Source organism: Ylistrum balloti, unplaced genomic scaffold, assembly GCF_031769215.1.
Source record: "Ylistrum balloti isolate Yb309-2 unplaced genomic scaffold, AGI_CSIRO_Ybal_v1 Utg370196, whole genome shotgun sequence".
Taxonomy (NCBI): Eukaryota; Metazoa; Mollusca; class Bivalvia; order Pectinida; family Pectinidae; genus Ylistrum; species Ylistrum balloti.
Window position 1 is genome coordinate 1,397,047 of NW_026782173.1, and position 16,381 is coordinate 1,413,427.

Genomic DNA, 16,381 nt, shown 5'->3' on the forward strand with positions numbered 1-16,381 from the left:
GGAAGTACACAGATAATTATTCCTAATTCACATAGAACAGTTTAACACATTATAGAGTTGTCTCCTCCTTGTCATCGACTGATGAGGAACGGATAGGCCCTAAGGAGAAACAGGACAAAAACCTGCCAAATAAGACCATGTGTGTAACAGTTTGTTACGATGACCAAAAAACTGAGTGATAAATTATTCAATTCATTAGCAGAAACCATTGTCTTTGGATGATAATGACGAAAGAATGTCAGCCCCCTGGGTGGCCATATCATGACATGAAGAAACACAGAGTTATCAGGCACACATAATTAATACCCTTTTTTAGCTACTGATTGGTATTTCTTTCTGCACAAAATATAACATCAGAAAACCTGGTGACTGGTCCTTTAGGATCCCTAAATCATTTTGATTATATTCATTATTTAAATCAAAATTCTCGCTGTCAGTTTTAAATTCATTGACAGCGGATCCCAGTTAATATCCACCAGGTGGTATATGGTATTCTCTTAGATGAGAATATTGTTTTGCATTTTTCACACATGCATGGTCATCTAACTGAAACAAAATCAGTCCACAGTTCCTCAGATAATCCTTGACCTTTGTATCGTCAGCAAATCAATAGTGGATCATTGATAATATTAGCCAATCAATAAAGGCCATGGCTTCAACTTCTCAATATTCAAAGTTAATACTATGATCATCAAGTATATCGGTGATGTCAACTGACCTCAATTTTTCATGTAAACTTTCTAATACTATACTGAAGGATGCTGAAGGTGTCAGAAAAAAAACATTCCTGTGTTTCAGATTGGTTAGAGTTTTACTAGCGCTAACTTGAAAATAAAACAAGACATGAGAGATAAAAGTGATAACGAGACATGGTCTGGACCAAAAGTTTTAATGAGGAAGACAGAAATGAGACAGAGTAATCTTAAGGTGGTAGAGATGAAGCACATGTTGGAATCATCAGCTTTCCTACTACGACAAAGTATATGAGACAAGTAAGGTGGGTGAAGGCATGGTATATTTTGTACCTAGCAATCACATTACAGTGATGAAGGCGAGTATGGGCTATTTTGTTTACTTTTTTAAATTTGAGGAACAGAGTGAGGAACACTTTGTTGCTAAAATTCTGTTACAAGGGTGAAGATAAAGGATACAAAGGAGGCTTAGAAGCCAAATCTCTTACTACAATAATAGAAGAAAATATGGAAATAGCTTTGTAGCCAAATCTCTTACTACAGTGAGAGTAAAAAATATGAGACAGACTTTGTAGCCAAATCTCTTACTACAGTGAGAGTAAAAAATATGAGACAGACTTTGTAGCCAAATCTCTTACTACAGAGAGAGAGAAAAAATATGGAACAAGCGTTGTAGCCAAATCTCTTACTACAGTGAGAGAAAAAAATACGAGACAGGCTTTGTAGCCAAATCTCTTACTACAGTGAGAGAAGAAAATATGGAACAAGCGTTGTAGCCAAATCTCTTACTACAGTGAGAGAAAAAAATACGAGACAGGCTTTGTAGCCAAATCTCTTACTACAGTGAGATAAGTGGATATGAAGCAAGCCTTGAAGCGAACAGACGGCCTATGGTGTGGATAGTGGAGATGAAGAAAGCATTGAGCTAACACAACACTACAGACTTGCACTTAATTGCATTTTCGTTTTTGTTGTCGAAAGGTTACAGTTACCATGGGATATTGTTCAACGCACATTTCTACACTATATAACCATAAAAGTCGAATAAACTTGGCAAGGAAAGCTCCAAAGGGGAGGGTCGCTTACTGGCCATCATGTGATCTAGCCATTACAATAGAGGCTCTCGACATTTCACCTCATCTAGCTCCAGGTTTTATGTAGATTTGGTGACAAAAGTAGCCAATAACAAAACTACAACAAAATTTTACAGCAAAATAATTGAGGGATTCGCCAATTTAATGTCCATGATAGAGAATATTACTTAAAGCAATAGAATTAAACAGTTTAATTGTAAAGAATAGAAAATTCTTAAAAGCATTAATTTAATTAAAAGTGTGTAAAAAATGAAAGTAAGTTTAATTCAGTGTTTAAATACATGTGAATCATTGCATGTGAGAATGTTGTTTGTGACTAACCTGGCACCTTCTTAGTTCCCTGGACTTGGTTAGGGCCAAATCTCACTGATGTTTGTCCAAAGGGGCTTCTCTTCAGACCTGTGATCCTCTTTGTGGACTCAAATGCATTTCTGGGATCGTTGTAGCTCCCTGGGGAAGGGTTGCCAGCTTTAAGGGGAGTGAATCTCTGTTACGACAAAAGACATAAATATTGTTTTCATATGAAAAAATGTCCCTACCATATAGTTTACTGACATTATGCCAGCTGTGTTATGTATCAGACTAGTGATTCACATACAGTAATAAAAAATCAATCAAAAATATAATAACCAGATGTCTGACACATCCGTTATCATCATCAAAATAAGTAAATATACTATAATATAAACACAGTGTCAACACAATATACTGACTGTTGTTACTTATACCTACACTAGGATATAGGGAGAATACAGAACATTACACAGTGTCAACACAATATACTGACTGTTGTTACTTATACCTACACTAGGATATAGGGAGAATACACAACATTACACAGTGTCAACACAATATACTGACTGTTGTTACTTATACCTACACTAGGATATAGGGAGAATACAGAACATTACACAGTGTCAACACAATATACTGACTGTTGTTACTTATACCTACACTAGGATATAGGGAGAATACACAACATTACACAGTGTCAACAATTTAGTACCTAACACAGTGTTAACAATATAGTCTCTAACACAGTGGTACCTAACACAGTGGTAACAATACTGTACCTATCACATTTGTAACAATACTGTACCTAACACAGTGGTTACAATACTGTACCTAACACAGTGGTTACAATACTGTACCTAACACAGTGGTAACAATTCTGTACTTAACACAGTGGTAACAATACTGTACCTAACACAGTGGTAACAATACTGTACCTAACACAATGGTTACAGCACTGTACCTAACACAGTGGTAACAATACTGTACCTAACACAGTGGTAACAATATAGTACCTAACACAGTGGTTACAATACTGTACCTATCACAGTGGTAACAATACTGTACCTAACACAGTGGTAACAATACTGTACCTAACCTGTTGTTACAATACTGTACCTAACACAGTGGTAACAATATATACCTAACACAGTGGTAACAATACTGTACCTAACACAGTGGTAACAATACAGTACCTAACACAGTGGTACCTGACACAGTGGTAACAATACTGTACCTATCACAGTGGTAACAATACTGTACCTAACACAGTGGTAACAATACTGTACCTAACACAGGGGTAACAATACTGTACCTAACACTGCAGTAACAATACTGTACCTAACACAGTGTTAACAATATAGTATCTAACACAGTGGTAACAATACTGTACCTAACACAGTGGTAACAATACTGTACCTAACATAGTGGTAACAATACTGTACCTAACACAGGGGTAACAATACTGTACCTATCACAGTGGTAACAATACTGTACCTAACACAGTGGTAACAATACTGTACCTATCACAGTGGTAACAATACTGTACCTAACACAGTGGTAACAATACTGTACCTAACACTGCAGTAACAACACTGTACCTAACACAGTGGTAACAATACTGTACCTAACACTGCAGTAACAACACTGTACCTAACACAGTGGTAACAATACTGTACCTAACACTGCAGTAACAACACTGTACCTAACACAGTGGTAACAATACTGTACCTAACACAGTGGTAACAATACTGTACCTAACACAGTGGTAACAATACTGTACCTAACACAGTGGTAACAATACTGTACCTAACACAGGGGTTACAATACTGTACCTAACACAGGGGTTACAATACTGTACCTAACACAGTGGTAACAATACTGTACCTAACACAGTGGTAACAATACTGTACCAAACACTGCAGTAACAATACTGTACCTAACACTGTGGTACCAAAACTGTACCTTAGACAGTGGTATTAATATTGTACCTAACACAGTGGTGACAATACAGTACCTTGGACTGAGACATAAAAGGTGGGTGCTCCACCTCGATGCCTTCTGTGTTCAGTTTTGGAGGTTCTGGGTCAAATAAGCCTTTGGAATCATACTTGCCAGGGCCTGGAACAGCCTGCAAACACAAACACAGACAACATAGACACATGAAATAGTGATGACATTTATCATAATGATCTCTGAAATAAAAATTAATGTAAGGGAAGCAACTCTTGGAATTGATTAAATTTATGCATTTATTAGAGGAAATGTATAATAGCACTAACACCAGTGGAACCATTTAAGTATCAGGTCATAGCTATTGATTTAATTTTAGATTTTACGTAAACACATCAATTCGACAGACAAAACAAAAAAAAAAAACCCAAAAATTAGCATAAATAAACATGCACATCAAATGTCAACATTTTTTCTTAACGGAGATAGGACAAAAGAAAACTCATCAATACATAACTTTAAACAGAGGACAGAGATATCTTCAGATGTGTCAGAGAAATAGTCTATTTTACCAACCTTCTTTTCTTCGTCTTTGACAATAGCTTCATGGTACCTTGGAATCCTCGCCTCAAATTTAACATGTTGAGGTTCTTCTGCATTCATATTTTCAGGCTTTCCCACCAGTTCCCGGTAAGGTTCATATTCACCTGGTCCTGGGCCCTGCCTCCCCATACTCAGATCTAACCGCTTAGATGTCTGCTTCCCAAAATGCACACCTTTGTAATTTTTTGTTGACTTTGTTTCATCCTGAAAATAAAATCATGAAACCTAAAAATTAATTAAAGCAGTTCTTTTTATTAATTAATTTGTTAATTTACATATATAATATATATATATATATAAAGAGGAAAAAAGTCTTCTGGTAAATTAGTGTATATAGTAATAATAAGTTTGAAAATTTACTGAAACATTGATTGAATAAGATTTAATGTTGTTTTGTACTGAATAGACAAAGTCAGATGTGGCCATATCAAATTTTAAATCAATTGAGGAGTGATAACACTGGTTCAAAAACATGACAATGATAGGAAATCTGAATACTATATTCAAATCTAAAATGTTTTATTATCTTCAACGTCAAATAGCACAGAAAAACTAAGAAACTTCATTTTGATAATGGTCTAAGAGAGCATCATTGGGTATATAAAGAATGATTCTTGTGAAGCAGTAACTGTTTTAGGAACACACAATATTATCTTCACAAATGTATTGCAAAACAAGCTCTTAAGTAGGTCTCTGAAACGGGTAAGATAATTCAAATATACCAAGTGAAGATATATTCCTAACATAAATTTCTAATTGGATATAAAATCAGAAATGATTTGTTACAAGACAAGCCTGGAGAAATTGCATCATCTTTCTTCAATGTTACAATAAAATGTCACCGTACATTGCTGGGTTTGTAGAAGGCAGGTCCCAGACTAACATCACGGTCAGGAGGGGCCTGTTTCTTCAGTGTCCCATCATCACATTCTTCATACCCATATGCCTGACCTGACATTGGAATGGAGGGTGCCTCTGGTTTCCTATGGAACTTGATTCTGCTAGTTAAAAGCTGAAAACAATGGAAATTGTCTGCTTACTATACCAATAACACAACATCAATCAGCTTTGTAACTCTAGAGAGGATTCATTCTTTACCATGTTATATGTATTTTTAGTAATCAAGTATTTCATTGGTCAATGATATATAACAATATATATCTTGATATTAGATTAATCACCGTTAATTCTTTGTTATATTTAAACAGTCATCTAATGACAGTTTCCTTTACAAGTACATGTGGATAACAACAACCCCGTGGAATCTGCTGACTCAGTCAGGACTGTACAGACATACTAAACCAGACCTTATAATTGTTAGAATGTTATAGAAACCATTTGAACCAACAAAACCAACAGAACCAGTCTTACACTGATTGAAGTGAATCAGTCAAGACTGGGTACTGAATCTGTCATTACACTTACTGAGCCAGCCTTATCCTTACCAACATGCACTGGTGCTGATTTGGATGTCCTGAACTCTTTATATTTATCAGAACATACTGAACCAGTTGGTACTGAACCTATCGTTATACTTACTGAGCAAGCCTTATCCTTACTAACATGCACTGGTGCTGATTTGGATGTCCTGAACTCTTTATATTTATCAGAACATACTGAACCAGTTGGTACTGAACCTATCGTTATACTTACTGAGCAAGCCTTATCCTTACTACCCTGCACTGGTGCAGACTTTGATATCCTGAATGATTTATATTTATCAGAACATACTGAACCATTTGATAATGATCCTCTTGTTACACTTACTGCGCCAGCCTTATCCTTACTACCCTGCACTGGTGCAGACTTTGATGTTCTGAACTCTGTATATTTATCAACGCTATATGTTCCTGGACCAGGATTGTCTGTGACAGAATCTCCAAATCTCTTTGATTTGTTGGCTAATGTTTTACCACCCTGTAACAAACATTGTTTCAATGGAACAAATCATCAGATAGGTATCTTAATCTCATACATGTAAACAAAAACAATACATTTCTCTATACATCAATGATAAATCAGATATTTAGAAATACAAAAAAAAAAAAACACTTTAAAGCTAGCTGTACAAATAAAACTGAATTACAGTAAATCACTAAAATATTACCTAACAAGCTTTATACTGGTACGATGTGACAGATATATAAAAGATATCTAATTTTTCCAATTTGACATATTTATTTCAGTTTGAAAGGAAAGAAACAAATTGAAAAAAAAATTGATCTAAAACTAAAATAAACTGATGTCAAGAAAGCTTGGGAAATATTAGTGTCTTCTTGGACAACAAAAAGTTTGATGTTACGCAATATGTACCATTTTGAAGAGAATTATTTATATATTCTAGCACTTTATCCAGAAAAATCAATTACAAAACTGTTTTATATACTTGATTTGTGGAAACTAGAAATGTAAAAAGGGGAAAGATTTCATAGAAAACCTTATTATTCTACATTTGCTTCATTTTTGTTTGAACTGGTAAATCAGCATATTTGCAAGAAGTGACTCAAAAAACCACACTGACAGATCAAAGGTTGTATCATTGATGGGAAAATCATATCATCACTAGGTGTTGAGTGTTAATACAAGAATATTTTTGTAAATACCTAAGTCTCACCAGTAAAAATGTAATGAATTTTTTTTCACATGTATTATGTTGTGGATCCACACATGAGAATGTCAATGTGAGACTAGTGACTAATGAAATTGTCCAGTGACATTACTTTGACCAAGTTCTAGGGATCTGCATAGATCAGAATAACCATGCATGTCCAGTGGCATTTTTCTCAAGAATGGCCTGCATGAAATGTCAACACCAACCCTGTTGAAGATACTTACCTTGATTGTGTCCTGAGCTTGAGCTGGGTCATAGTGACCAGGTCCTGGGGCTGCAACCACTTGATCTCGGACATTGAAGAAGCCATCTCTACTGGTCATAGACAGGAATGGGGCATAGCCATCTACAGGGGTCAAAATGTTTATGTAAGCATAAATCTATATAGTAATTATACCATGTAATGGCAAAACCTGATCACACCTTATCAATAATTATTCAAGTTAAAAATGAAGATTTATGATTTGACCTTTAAAATTTTTACCTCGAGCCTTTATGTGAGAAAATGAATCATCACATACACTACTGACCTCTGTGTTCTGAGATTATGAACATTTCTATTTTTATAATCATGTAGTCATTATTAATCTAAAACTATTGAATGAAATGTACCAGCTTTTACTCTGCCCTTGCCAGATAGTCCAGCATCATAAGAACCTGGTCCCACATTATGAGGTGTGGATCCATACAGAGCCACCAGATCTCTTGGTGCTCGGTCATACATTGTGCTTTTTTCACCTTGACTTTTTTGTGATTTTTTTGTCTCGATAAGCTAGATATTACACTAGCTCTTCATCTGAAAAGAAATTATAGACATGATGTTATCAGAAGTATGCTTGATAAATGATGTGATTACAATTATATATTATGTGACATATTGTTCATCTCTAATTTTAAAAAAAACACAGAATTAAATAAAAATACAAAACTTTTCTTTTTTACAGGAAGTATTGAATTACCAAAATATTTGCAATAGGTTTACACTTTTACATAAGAAGTTAATCAGATTTGAGACCATTCTATCGTACATTGTTATTTAGGATAATACAAGAAACTATATAGTTTTTCAAATGTTCTTTAATTTGATCTTGATGACATCTATCTGTATTTGGTGGGAAATTCAAATACAATTTTTGTTGCAATTTATGAAAAATGTATATATTTATCTGTCACCTATATCGCATTCATACTGATTGAATACTACCACATGGAAACAGTTTGTTGATTAAATGTAACATATGTCCTTTTGTTGAACATATTGGAAAATAAATATTTTGTCATTCTTCCAAAGGAGTCATGACCAGAACTGGGTATCAAGTTCGCTTACAATCAGTGGTGGAATTCTTAGGTGCACAAAATAATGACTATCAATGTACACATTAAGTGATCATTCCATGGCCGTTATGTTGCATTGTAGGCCATATAATGAAAACATTCACTTTAAACTCGCTATTATTTTTCAGTGGTCAGATTAGTTACATTGTTCAAGTAGACATAAGTGACAGATTCCTAGATACATTTTTGTAAAGAATAATTCCCAGAGCAGGCAAAACTTTTTCTATGAATTAGGGTACAAGATCGAAAAAAAGAAATTTCAGTACCCGAACTAAGTCTACAACACTAATTCAATAATATCGGTCAAATAAGTTGACATTGACACACACAGATTTAAACGTCTTTTACCTGAATAATATTGCATTTGCTTATTCCAAATATACGTACCTGTACTGCCATTCATATATCTTGATATATGGTTGAAAAATCTTGGGTAAAAACAAGGTAAAACTAACACCGTTCTTCCATTTACTTCTGTTGCTATGGTACAATATGGCCGCCAAGCTATCGACCTCTTTACGGTAGAGCGTTGTCGTAATAGTCATGCTTTTCCTACTTCATTGATGAAACTATATTGGATTTAGTCACAGACAAATTGAAAATATTAACTAATGATTGTGTGCTTAATGAAATAAATCAATATAGCACATACTGAAAAGTATTGATGTCGTTTAACTTTATGGTAGCACATGCGACTTCCTGTCACTATCGTCGGTGAGCGGTTTGTTTACATTTCACATTACACAACAAAAGCTACACGCCTACATTACGATTTCTGAAGGCTGGAAACGTACACTGTGTGTGGTTGTTCTTACATTGTTTTCTGTATATATTTTGCTACTTAATAATATTTATGCCATTGTTGCATATATTATGTAATCAACCCGACTGAGTTCGTCTGACCGTTTATCTGTAAGACCGTGTTATTTAGTGATTACTGTTACTATACACGACCTCCTTTTTCCCCGATTGCGTCGTGAAAATACTTTTGTTTGTTACAGCGACATCATGGATGTTCTAACTTCTACTGTGTTCAACATGTATTATGTAGAGACGTTCAAAGATACGTCATTGTACCGTTGCTGAAGAAAGAACGTATGATACTATCTCGGCTTATATATATATTTCACAAGCAATGATATTTTATGAATAGGTAAGAAGTATATTTATACATTGATACTTATACAGTATACCTCGGCACAAGGAAATATGTAACATATTATTATATGTCCCTGTAATGTAGTTACAATTATATGTATTGAATAAAGACAGTAATCATAAGAAATTATGATAAGAAGGAGAACTCTTACATTAATTAACTGTACTGCAGACACATGTCATGATAAATGGGTGCATGCTTTGGCAGACCAATGAAAGGCCATCATCACAACTTGGCAATCTTATGTGCTCACATGAAAGCTTGATATTTTTTCTAGAAAAAAGAAATTTAAAATATGCACCAAATGATTTGCCTTCAACTTTTGTTAAATACATATCCCATCAAAATGACATGTGTAATTATTTTTAATTGTTTAATGTTTAAGAATAGAACTAGTTCCAAAATTAAATTGTTTTATTCTCAAATAGACTGGATTGAAATGAGTTCAGCTAAAAAATATTGCAATCTCTTCATAGAAAAGTAAGTTGACTTGTTACAATTGAGATATTGGCATACTCACACAGTTAAAGTGAACTCAATTTTATTATTGTCCATACATGTTCAATTAGAAATCAGTCAAGCTTATTATAGACTTACACCACCTAATATTATAGTTAAAAGAGACAGTATAACAAATGTGAAGAAAGCTGTTCTTGCCGAGTACTCTTACAAGAATCAAACTTCAGGTGTCCAGCTTTATAATCCATGGTTTAATAAAATGAGTCAAAGAAGGATGTTGTATCCTCAGGGTGACAGACACCAAATTTATAACACTTTGGACAAGCCATGTGACCATCAATTTTAAGATAAGCATGCATAAGGATTTGTGATAAAGTACAATATATATAATGAATATTTCATTCTATAGAGTACCAACCTGCTTTCCCAACCTACAATGTATTCTAGTGACCTTTCCCAATACCGTAATATCAATGATAGATATCAAAGTTGAGGAAACTACTTTCAATAAGTGTTTTGCTAGATACAGTTTGACAAATGGGAAATTTTACTGTCATCATGATTTTGATGTGTTAGATGCACATTAGTACCAGTGGTAGTATTGTTAGTTCCCAATTTTGAGAATGTGAAATTATTTTGATTGACTTTGTCTTATTAACTTTTTCAAAGGTCTTTGTGTAAATTGTTCCTATTGTTCCTAAAGTCCTTTTGTTTCATCAATTATTTTGACATGTCTGTATTCACTTGTTGCATTTCCTAGAAAGGTAGCTTCATTAGGATTGATAGATAGAATTGGGAACTTAATTATAGCCTACATCCTTATATGTGTCCTCCAGACCTGTTTTCAATTTCTGTCAAATGTATATGATAAAAGATATTAAAGTAGGTGATCAGTACAGATCCAAGGGCCTGTTATTTATGTTGACAGTGTCCGTTATATTGATTACTTGTAACATATAAGCAATGCTGAGCTTGTACCACTCTTGTGTTTCTATTGACAATTTTCATGCTGGTAACAATAAACTTGGCTTTGCAACCTTTATCTTGAGCAACTTGATTATGATGGTGACCTGATAATAGTGTTTTTGTCATGTTTACAGTGCATTTCTCATCGTAAATCTCGCTCTGATGACCAAATACTCACATTCACAGTGACTGATATTGTTACAAACATATGACATCATTACGATGACAAGCTGTGTATCTTGACAATCAGGGTTGAACAGAGAAAGCCTGTAGATGAGACTTTGATATTCTGCTGATAGTTAGATTGTTAACCTTAAAATGAATTGTTTTACCACATGAGAATATAGCATTAATTTTATGACACAGACGTTTTGGGGAACAAACAGCTTTGATATTACAACTTGTTGTTTTTCTCTTCATGTTTATCGTTTAACTGCATGTTTAGAAGTCTGGTGTTCTATTTCTCATCAAAGAATGGAACAATATCTTAAAGATGAATACATAGTGTTGATAATTCATTGTCAAGCTTACATTAAATACAGATTTCAAATATGATTATGTACGGGTGCAAGCAGAATTTTATGACTGATTTTGTACAAGTGTGTTATACATTTTAAGTATGATTCGGTTCAGATGGGATGAATTTTTTAATGTATGAACATGTACAGGTGTGATAATTGTTTTTCTCTTATTTCTACCTGAGTAATACTGGTCTGTCCAGGGCGATACACCCAGGTTCGCTGTTCTTGTATTACACACCTCATGCAATACAGTTGCACATGTGTAGAATATGACATGTCCCTTCCCAACTAACTTTATCATCTGATACAATGTTTACACATCAAATGTATGTGTACAAATAGTTATTTGCTGTGACTTTTTATATTTTGTTTTAATTTTCTAGAGCAAACTTTGTTTGCCAAATTTTGGTATGGAGAATATGTCTTGTATGTCAGCTTTGCTTATTAAAAATATAGGATTTTTATGTAATATTGAGTCCTTGGTAGTACATTGTCAACATCTGAGGCTAAGATTTTTCAATGTTATAGAATTAGAATTGAGAGAGTCTTTTATTAAAGTGTGATAAAGTTTTCATATATGATTATGTACAGGTGTGGTATTCAGAATGACAAGAAGTAAGGAGGTACACCTGATAACAGGAGGTGGTGGGTATCCAGGATACACTCTAGGCAAGCAATTGATTGGACGGAACCACAAAGTTATTCTTCTGGACCTCAGGGAACCAAAATGGCCGCTGGTGGAAGGCATGACCTTTGTTAAGGTATAACCACTGAGTATAAGATAGTAGTGTAGTTATCTTTTTCATCATTATATATATTTTGTGAAATATTTAATGGTTCTGTTGTTAGCAAAATCAAGGGAGCTCTGTGCTGCAATCTGTGGGGATCTCAAACAACAATAGACCATGGGTTATTACATTGAAATTTACTAAGTATAAACATTCATATATTATAATAATATCTTCACAAATCTGTAAAATGGAATAAGATAGAGAAATCTACTAACTAAAGCATTCAGGTATTGGTTTGATATCCCTGCTTTCAGAACTTTCAGGCTTTGGTTCATTCTCGATACTCCAAGGGATACACTCACTATCGCTCTTTGCACCCCTGGAACATGTCATAGCAAAATTGAAGGTTCCATGTGGGACACCTTGTGGACTAGACGAAAAGACTAGTTTGATCCTTTAATGTACATCAAACGAATCTCAAGGTTTCATAATGGTATATTGTAATGGCTTGGAAGTGGGGTGTTGCTTCTTTCTTTTCTCCAAAGGAGAATATCAGCTGGTGATTGGTATTGTTTTTCTCCTAAAACCTGCTCTAGACCAATCAAATTACCTAGCTTGTGCCTTCAATTTTGCCATGATGAGGATGACTTTGGTTACACACCTGTTCATTTGATGCTTATTATTTCACATTTCCTGTAGCAAGTTTTGTTACTTAGTACCAATTTTCCTTCTTTGTTTTACATCTTATTGTTTTGTGAGAATTAAAAACAAATTGAAAACCCAATGCAATAATATCTTGTGGAATTGGAGGAAAAATATTTAGATTAATCATAGCAAACCTTGGTAAAAATCTCTGAAGGTATACATACTTTATCAATGGTATTATGTCTTCAGATATTGTTTGTTGATTATCACAAAAGTAGCTCTTTTGGAGGGAAATGAATTATTGTTGACTAAAAGAGTCAAACTAGATTGACCGGTCAGACTCATCTTAGTTATCACATTGTTTACCTGTGTATTAATATTCATTTGGGAGGATAGGTAGACCAATCATTCTTTTAAGATAATGGTGTTTAGTGATTACAGATGAAGCAAGGAATAGTTGAGCATATCTAAGAATGAACGTGATACCCAACTGTAATATTCCAGGTAAAGTTCAAAGGGAAAAGTCATTTTAGTTTGACTGTTTAAAAAGTTTTGAAAATGAGTCAGTTATTTTACAGAATGATTACTTCATATTTGATTTCTAGTCATTCTGGGAGAGATTCTGCTCAATGAACAGATGTGTTACTTAAGACTTGGTATCATTGCCTTTCAGCAGACCAGTAACCAATGATATAAAAACTGTATTCTTACCTTTAAGGTGATTTGTATATATCTACACAATATGATACCTTGCACTGTTAGCGATCTGTATATAGAGCAGACCAACAAATTACAGCTGGAATCTTCTTACAGCAATCTGAAAAATTAAAGATCTAATGTCAGTATAGACAGGGAAATCTTATGTTCAGGTGTCAGTGTAGACAGGGAAATCTTATGTTCAGGTGTCAGTGTAGACAGGGAAATCTTATGTTCAGGTGTCAGTGTAGACAGGGAAATCTTATGTTCAGGTGTCAGTGTAGACAGGGAAATCTTATGTTCAGGTATCAGTACAGACAACAGATTCTGATGTTCAGGTGTCAATGTAGGCAGGGAAATCTTGTCTTCAGGTGTCAGTATAGACAGGGAAATCTTATGTTCAGGTGTCAGTGTAGACAGGGAAATCTTATGTTCAGGTATCAGTACAGACAACAGATTCTGATGTTCAGGTGTCAATGTAGGCAGGGAAATCTTGTCTTCAGGTGTCAGTATAGACAGGGAAATCTTATGTTCAGGTGTCAGTGTAGACAGGGAAATCTTATGTTCAGGTATCAGTACAGACAACAGATTCTGATGTTCAGGTGTCAATGTAGGCAGGGAAATCTTGTCTTCAGGTGTCAGTATAGACAGTGAAATCTTATGTTCAGGTATTGGTGTAGACAGGGAAATCTTATGATCAGGTGTCAGTACAGACAACAGATTCTGATGTTCAGATGTCAATGTAGACAGGGAAATCTTATGTTCAGGTGTCAGTATCGACAGGGAAATCTTATGTTCAGGTATTGGTGTAGACAGGGAAATCTTATGTTCAGGTGCCAGTGAAGACAGGGAAATCATAATGTTTAAATGTTGGAAGAGACAAGGTAATGATGGAGTTTTGACTTTGAATTCTGTAATTGATTGTTGCCTTTTCTACTGCATACTTGGATGTAAATGTAATTGTGTGAATTCTCTGGTTTATTATGTTATTCTAGGCTGGTATACATCAGCTATTGATGTGGTAAAATCAAGGTGGAAATGTACAAAATATGAAACCGCCAAACATCAATAAAACAAACTTAAAGATAAAAACAGATGAGGAAATATCAATAAAATGTCAGAAGAAATAAACTGTTGGGATATCAATATGGAACACAGAATATAAACGTGAGAAGTTGGAGTAGAGAAGTGAGAAATATCAATATTAAGACATGGCCTTATGTGTTGTATACTGGCATATCTCTGTGTATATTGGTAAAAGTAACAAATGTCAGACTTTGATTTTATCATGGCCACTGATTGCTTCATGTGGAATTGATCGCTTGTTTTAACATCGTTTAATTGATTCTTTGGTGCACTATCACGAAAGAAAAGGTTTTTATCTTACATCCTGTTATGTTTACTGGACAAGCAGTAAGTATTAGTAAATTCCAAGGTCAAGATGGTGTTTCCAAGGTTAGGATACTGTATACAAAACCAGTTCTGTATTGAAGGTCAGGATGATATGGCTAAGGTCAGGGTTCTGTATTTTTGAGACCAGGATCCTGTATCTAAAATAAACAGATACCTGATCGTACATAATGTGTCCAAGCTAAAGGTACTGTTTTCAATGTCAGAGTTCTGTGTCCATGGTCATAGTACTTTATCCATGGTCAAGGAACTTATACAAAAATAGGGGTACAATTTACAGGGTAAGGTTACCACTTCCAAAGACAATCTTAGAAAGACAGTATTTGGTATAACCCCAGTAAGATTTTATCTGGTACGACCTCAGTAAGACAGTATCTGGTGCAACCATAGTAAGGCAGTATCTGGTGCAACCATAGTATGGCAGTATCTGGTGCAACCATAGTATGGCAGTATCTGGTGCAACCATAGTATGGCAGTATTTGGTGCAACCATAGTAAGATAGTATCTGGTACAACCATAGTAAGATAGTATCTGGTGCAACCATAGTAAGATAGTATCTGGTACAATCATAGTGAAGCATTATCTGGTGCAACCATAGTATGGCAATATCTGGTGCAACCATAGTAAGATAGTATCTGGTGCAACCATAGTAAGATAGTATCTGGTGCAACCATAGTATGGCAGTTTCTGGTGCAACCATGGTATGGCAGTATCTGGTGCAACCATAGTATGGCAGTATTTGGTGCAACCATAGTAAGATAGTATCTGGTGCAACCATAGTAAGATAGTATCTGGTGCAACCATAGTAAGATAGTATCTGGTACAATCATAGTGAAGCATTATCTGGTGCAACCATAGTATGGCAGTATCTGGTGCAACCATAGTATGGCAATATCTGGTGCAACCATAGTATGGCAATATCTGGTGCAACCATAGTATGGTAGTTTCTGGTGCAACCATAGTAAGGCAGTATCTGGTGCAACCATAGTAAGGCAGTATCTGGTATAACCACAGTTAGACACTATTTGGTTTACACCTGATAACATGTTTGTGGTAATTGGTATAGGTTAAAGGTCAAAGCTCACACTTAACCACTTTGGAAATGATAAGCATGTGTATGAGATTTCTCATAAACTTTGCTAAACTAATTTAGTGTAATTACAAATAATCACATTACAACAGTGACCACTAACTACTTGATCCAGTGGTAAGAGG

General features: G+C 34.8%; 2 protein-coding genes across 2 annotated transcripts in view; one reads left to right on the top strand and one right to left on the bottom strand.

Annotated features, from left to right (window-relative positions):
* Positions 1-9,013, bottom strand: part of LOC132551369 (sperm-tail PG-rich repeat-containing protein 2-like) — a 69,654-nt gene extending 60,641 nt beyond the window's left edge. Inside the window, exons 1-8 of the mRNA XM_060215507.1 lie at positions 8,967-9,013; positions 7,857-8,040; positions 7,469-7,590; positions 6,401-6,550; positions 5,481-5,645; positions 4,607-4,837; positions 4,095-4,208; positions 2,108-2,273 (exon numbers count right to left, since the gene is read on the bottom strand). Of these exons, the coding sequence (XP_060071490.1) occupies positions 2,108-2,273; positions 4,095-4,208; positions 4,607-4,837; positions 5,481-5,645; positions 6,401-6,550; positions 7,469-7,590; positions 7,857-7,968 (1,060 nt within the window). The 5' untranslated portion in view covers positions 7,969-8,040; positions 8,967-9,013. The remainder of the gene's footprint in view (positions 1-2,107; positions 2,274-4,094; positions 4,209-4,606; positions 4,838-5,480; positions 5,646-6,400; positions 6,551-7,468; positions 7,591-7,856; positions 8,041-8,966) is intronic.
* A 294-nt stretch (positions 9,014-9,307) lies between these two features.
* The window catches only part of LOC132551341 (short-chain dehydrogenase/reductase family 42E member 1-like), a 170,668-nt gene continuing 163,594 nt past the window's right edge, over positions 9,308-16,381 (top strand). The window contains exons 1-2 of the mRNA XM_060215475.1: positions 9,308-9,376; positions 12,276-12,445. Of these exons, the coding sequence (XP_060071458.1) occupies positions 12,290-12,445 (156 nt within the window). The 5' untranslated portion in view covers positions 9,308-9,376; positions 12,276-12,289. The remainder of the gene's footprint in view (positions 9,377-12,275; positions 12,446-16,381) is intronic.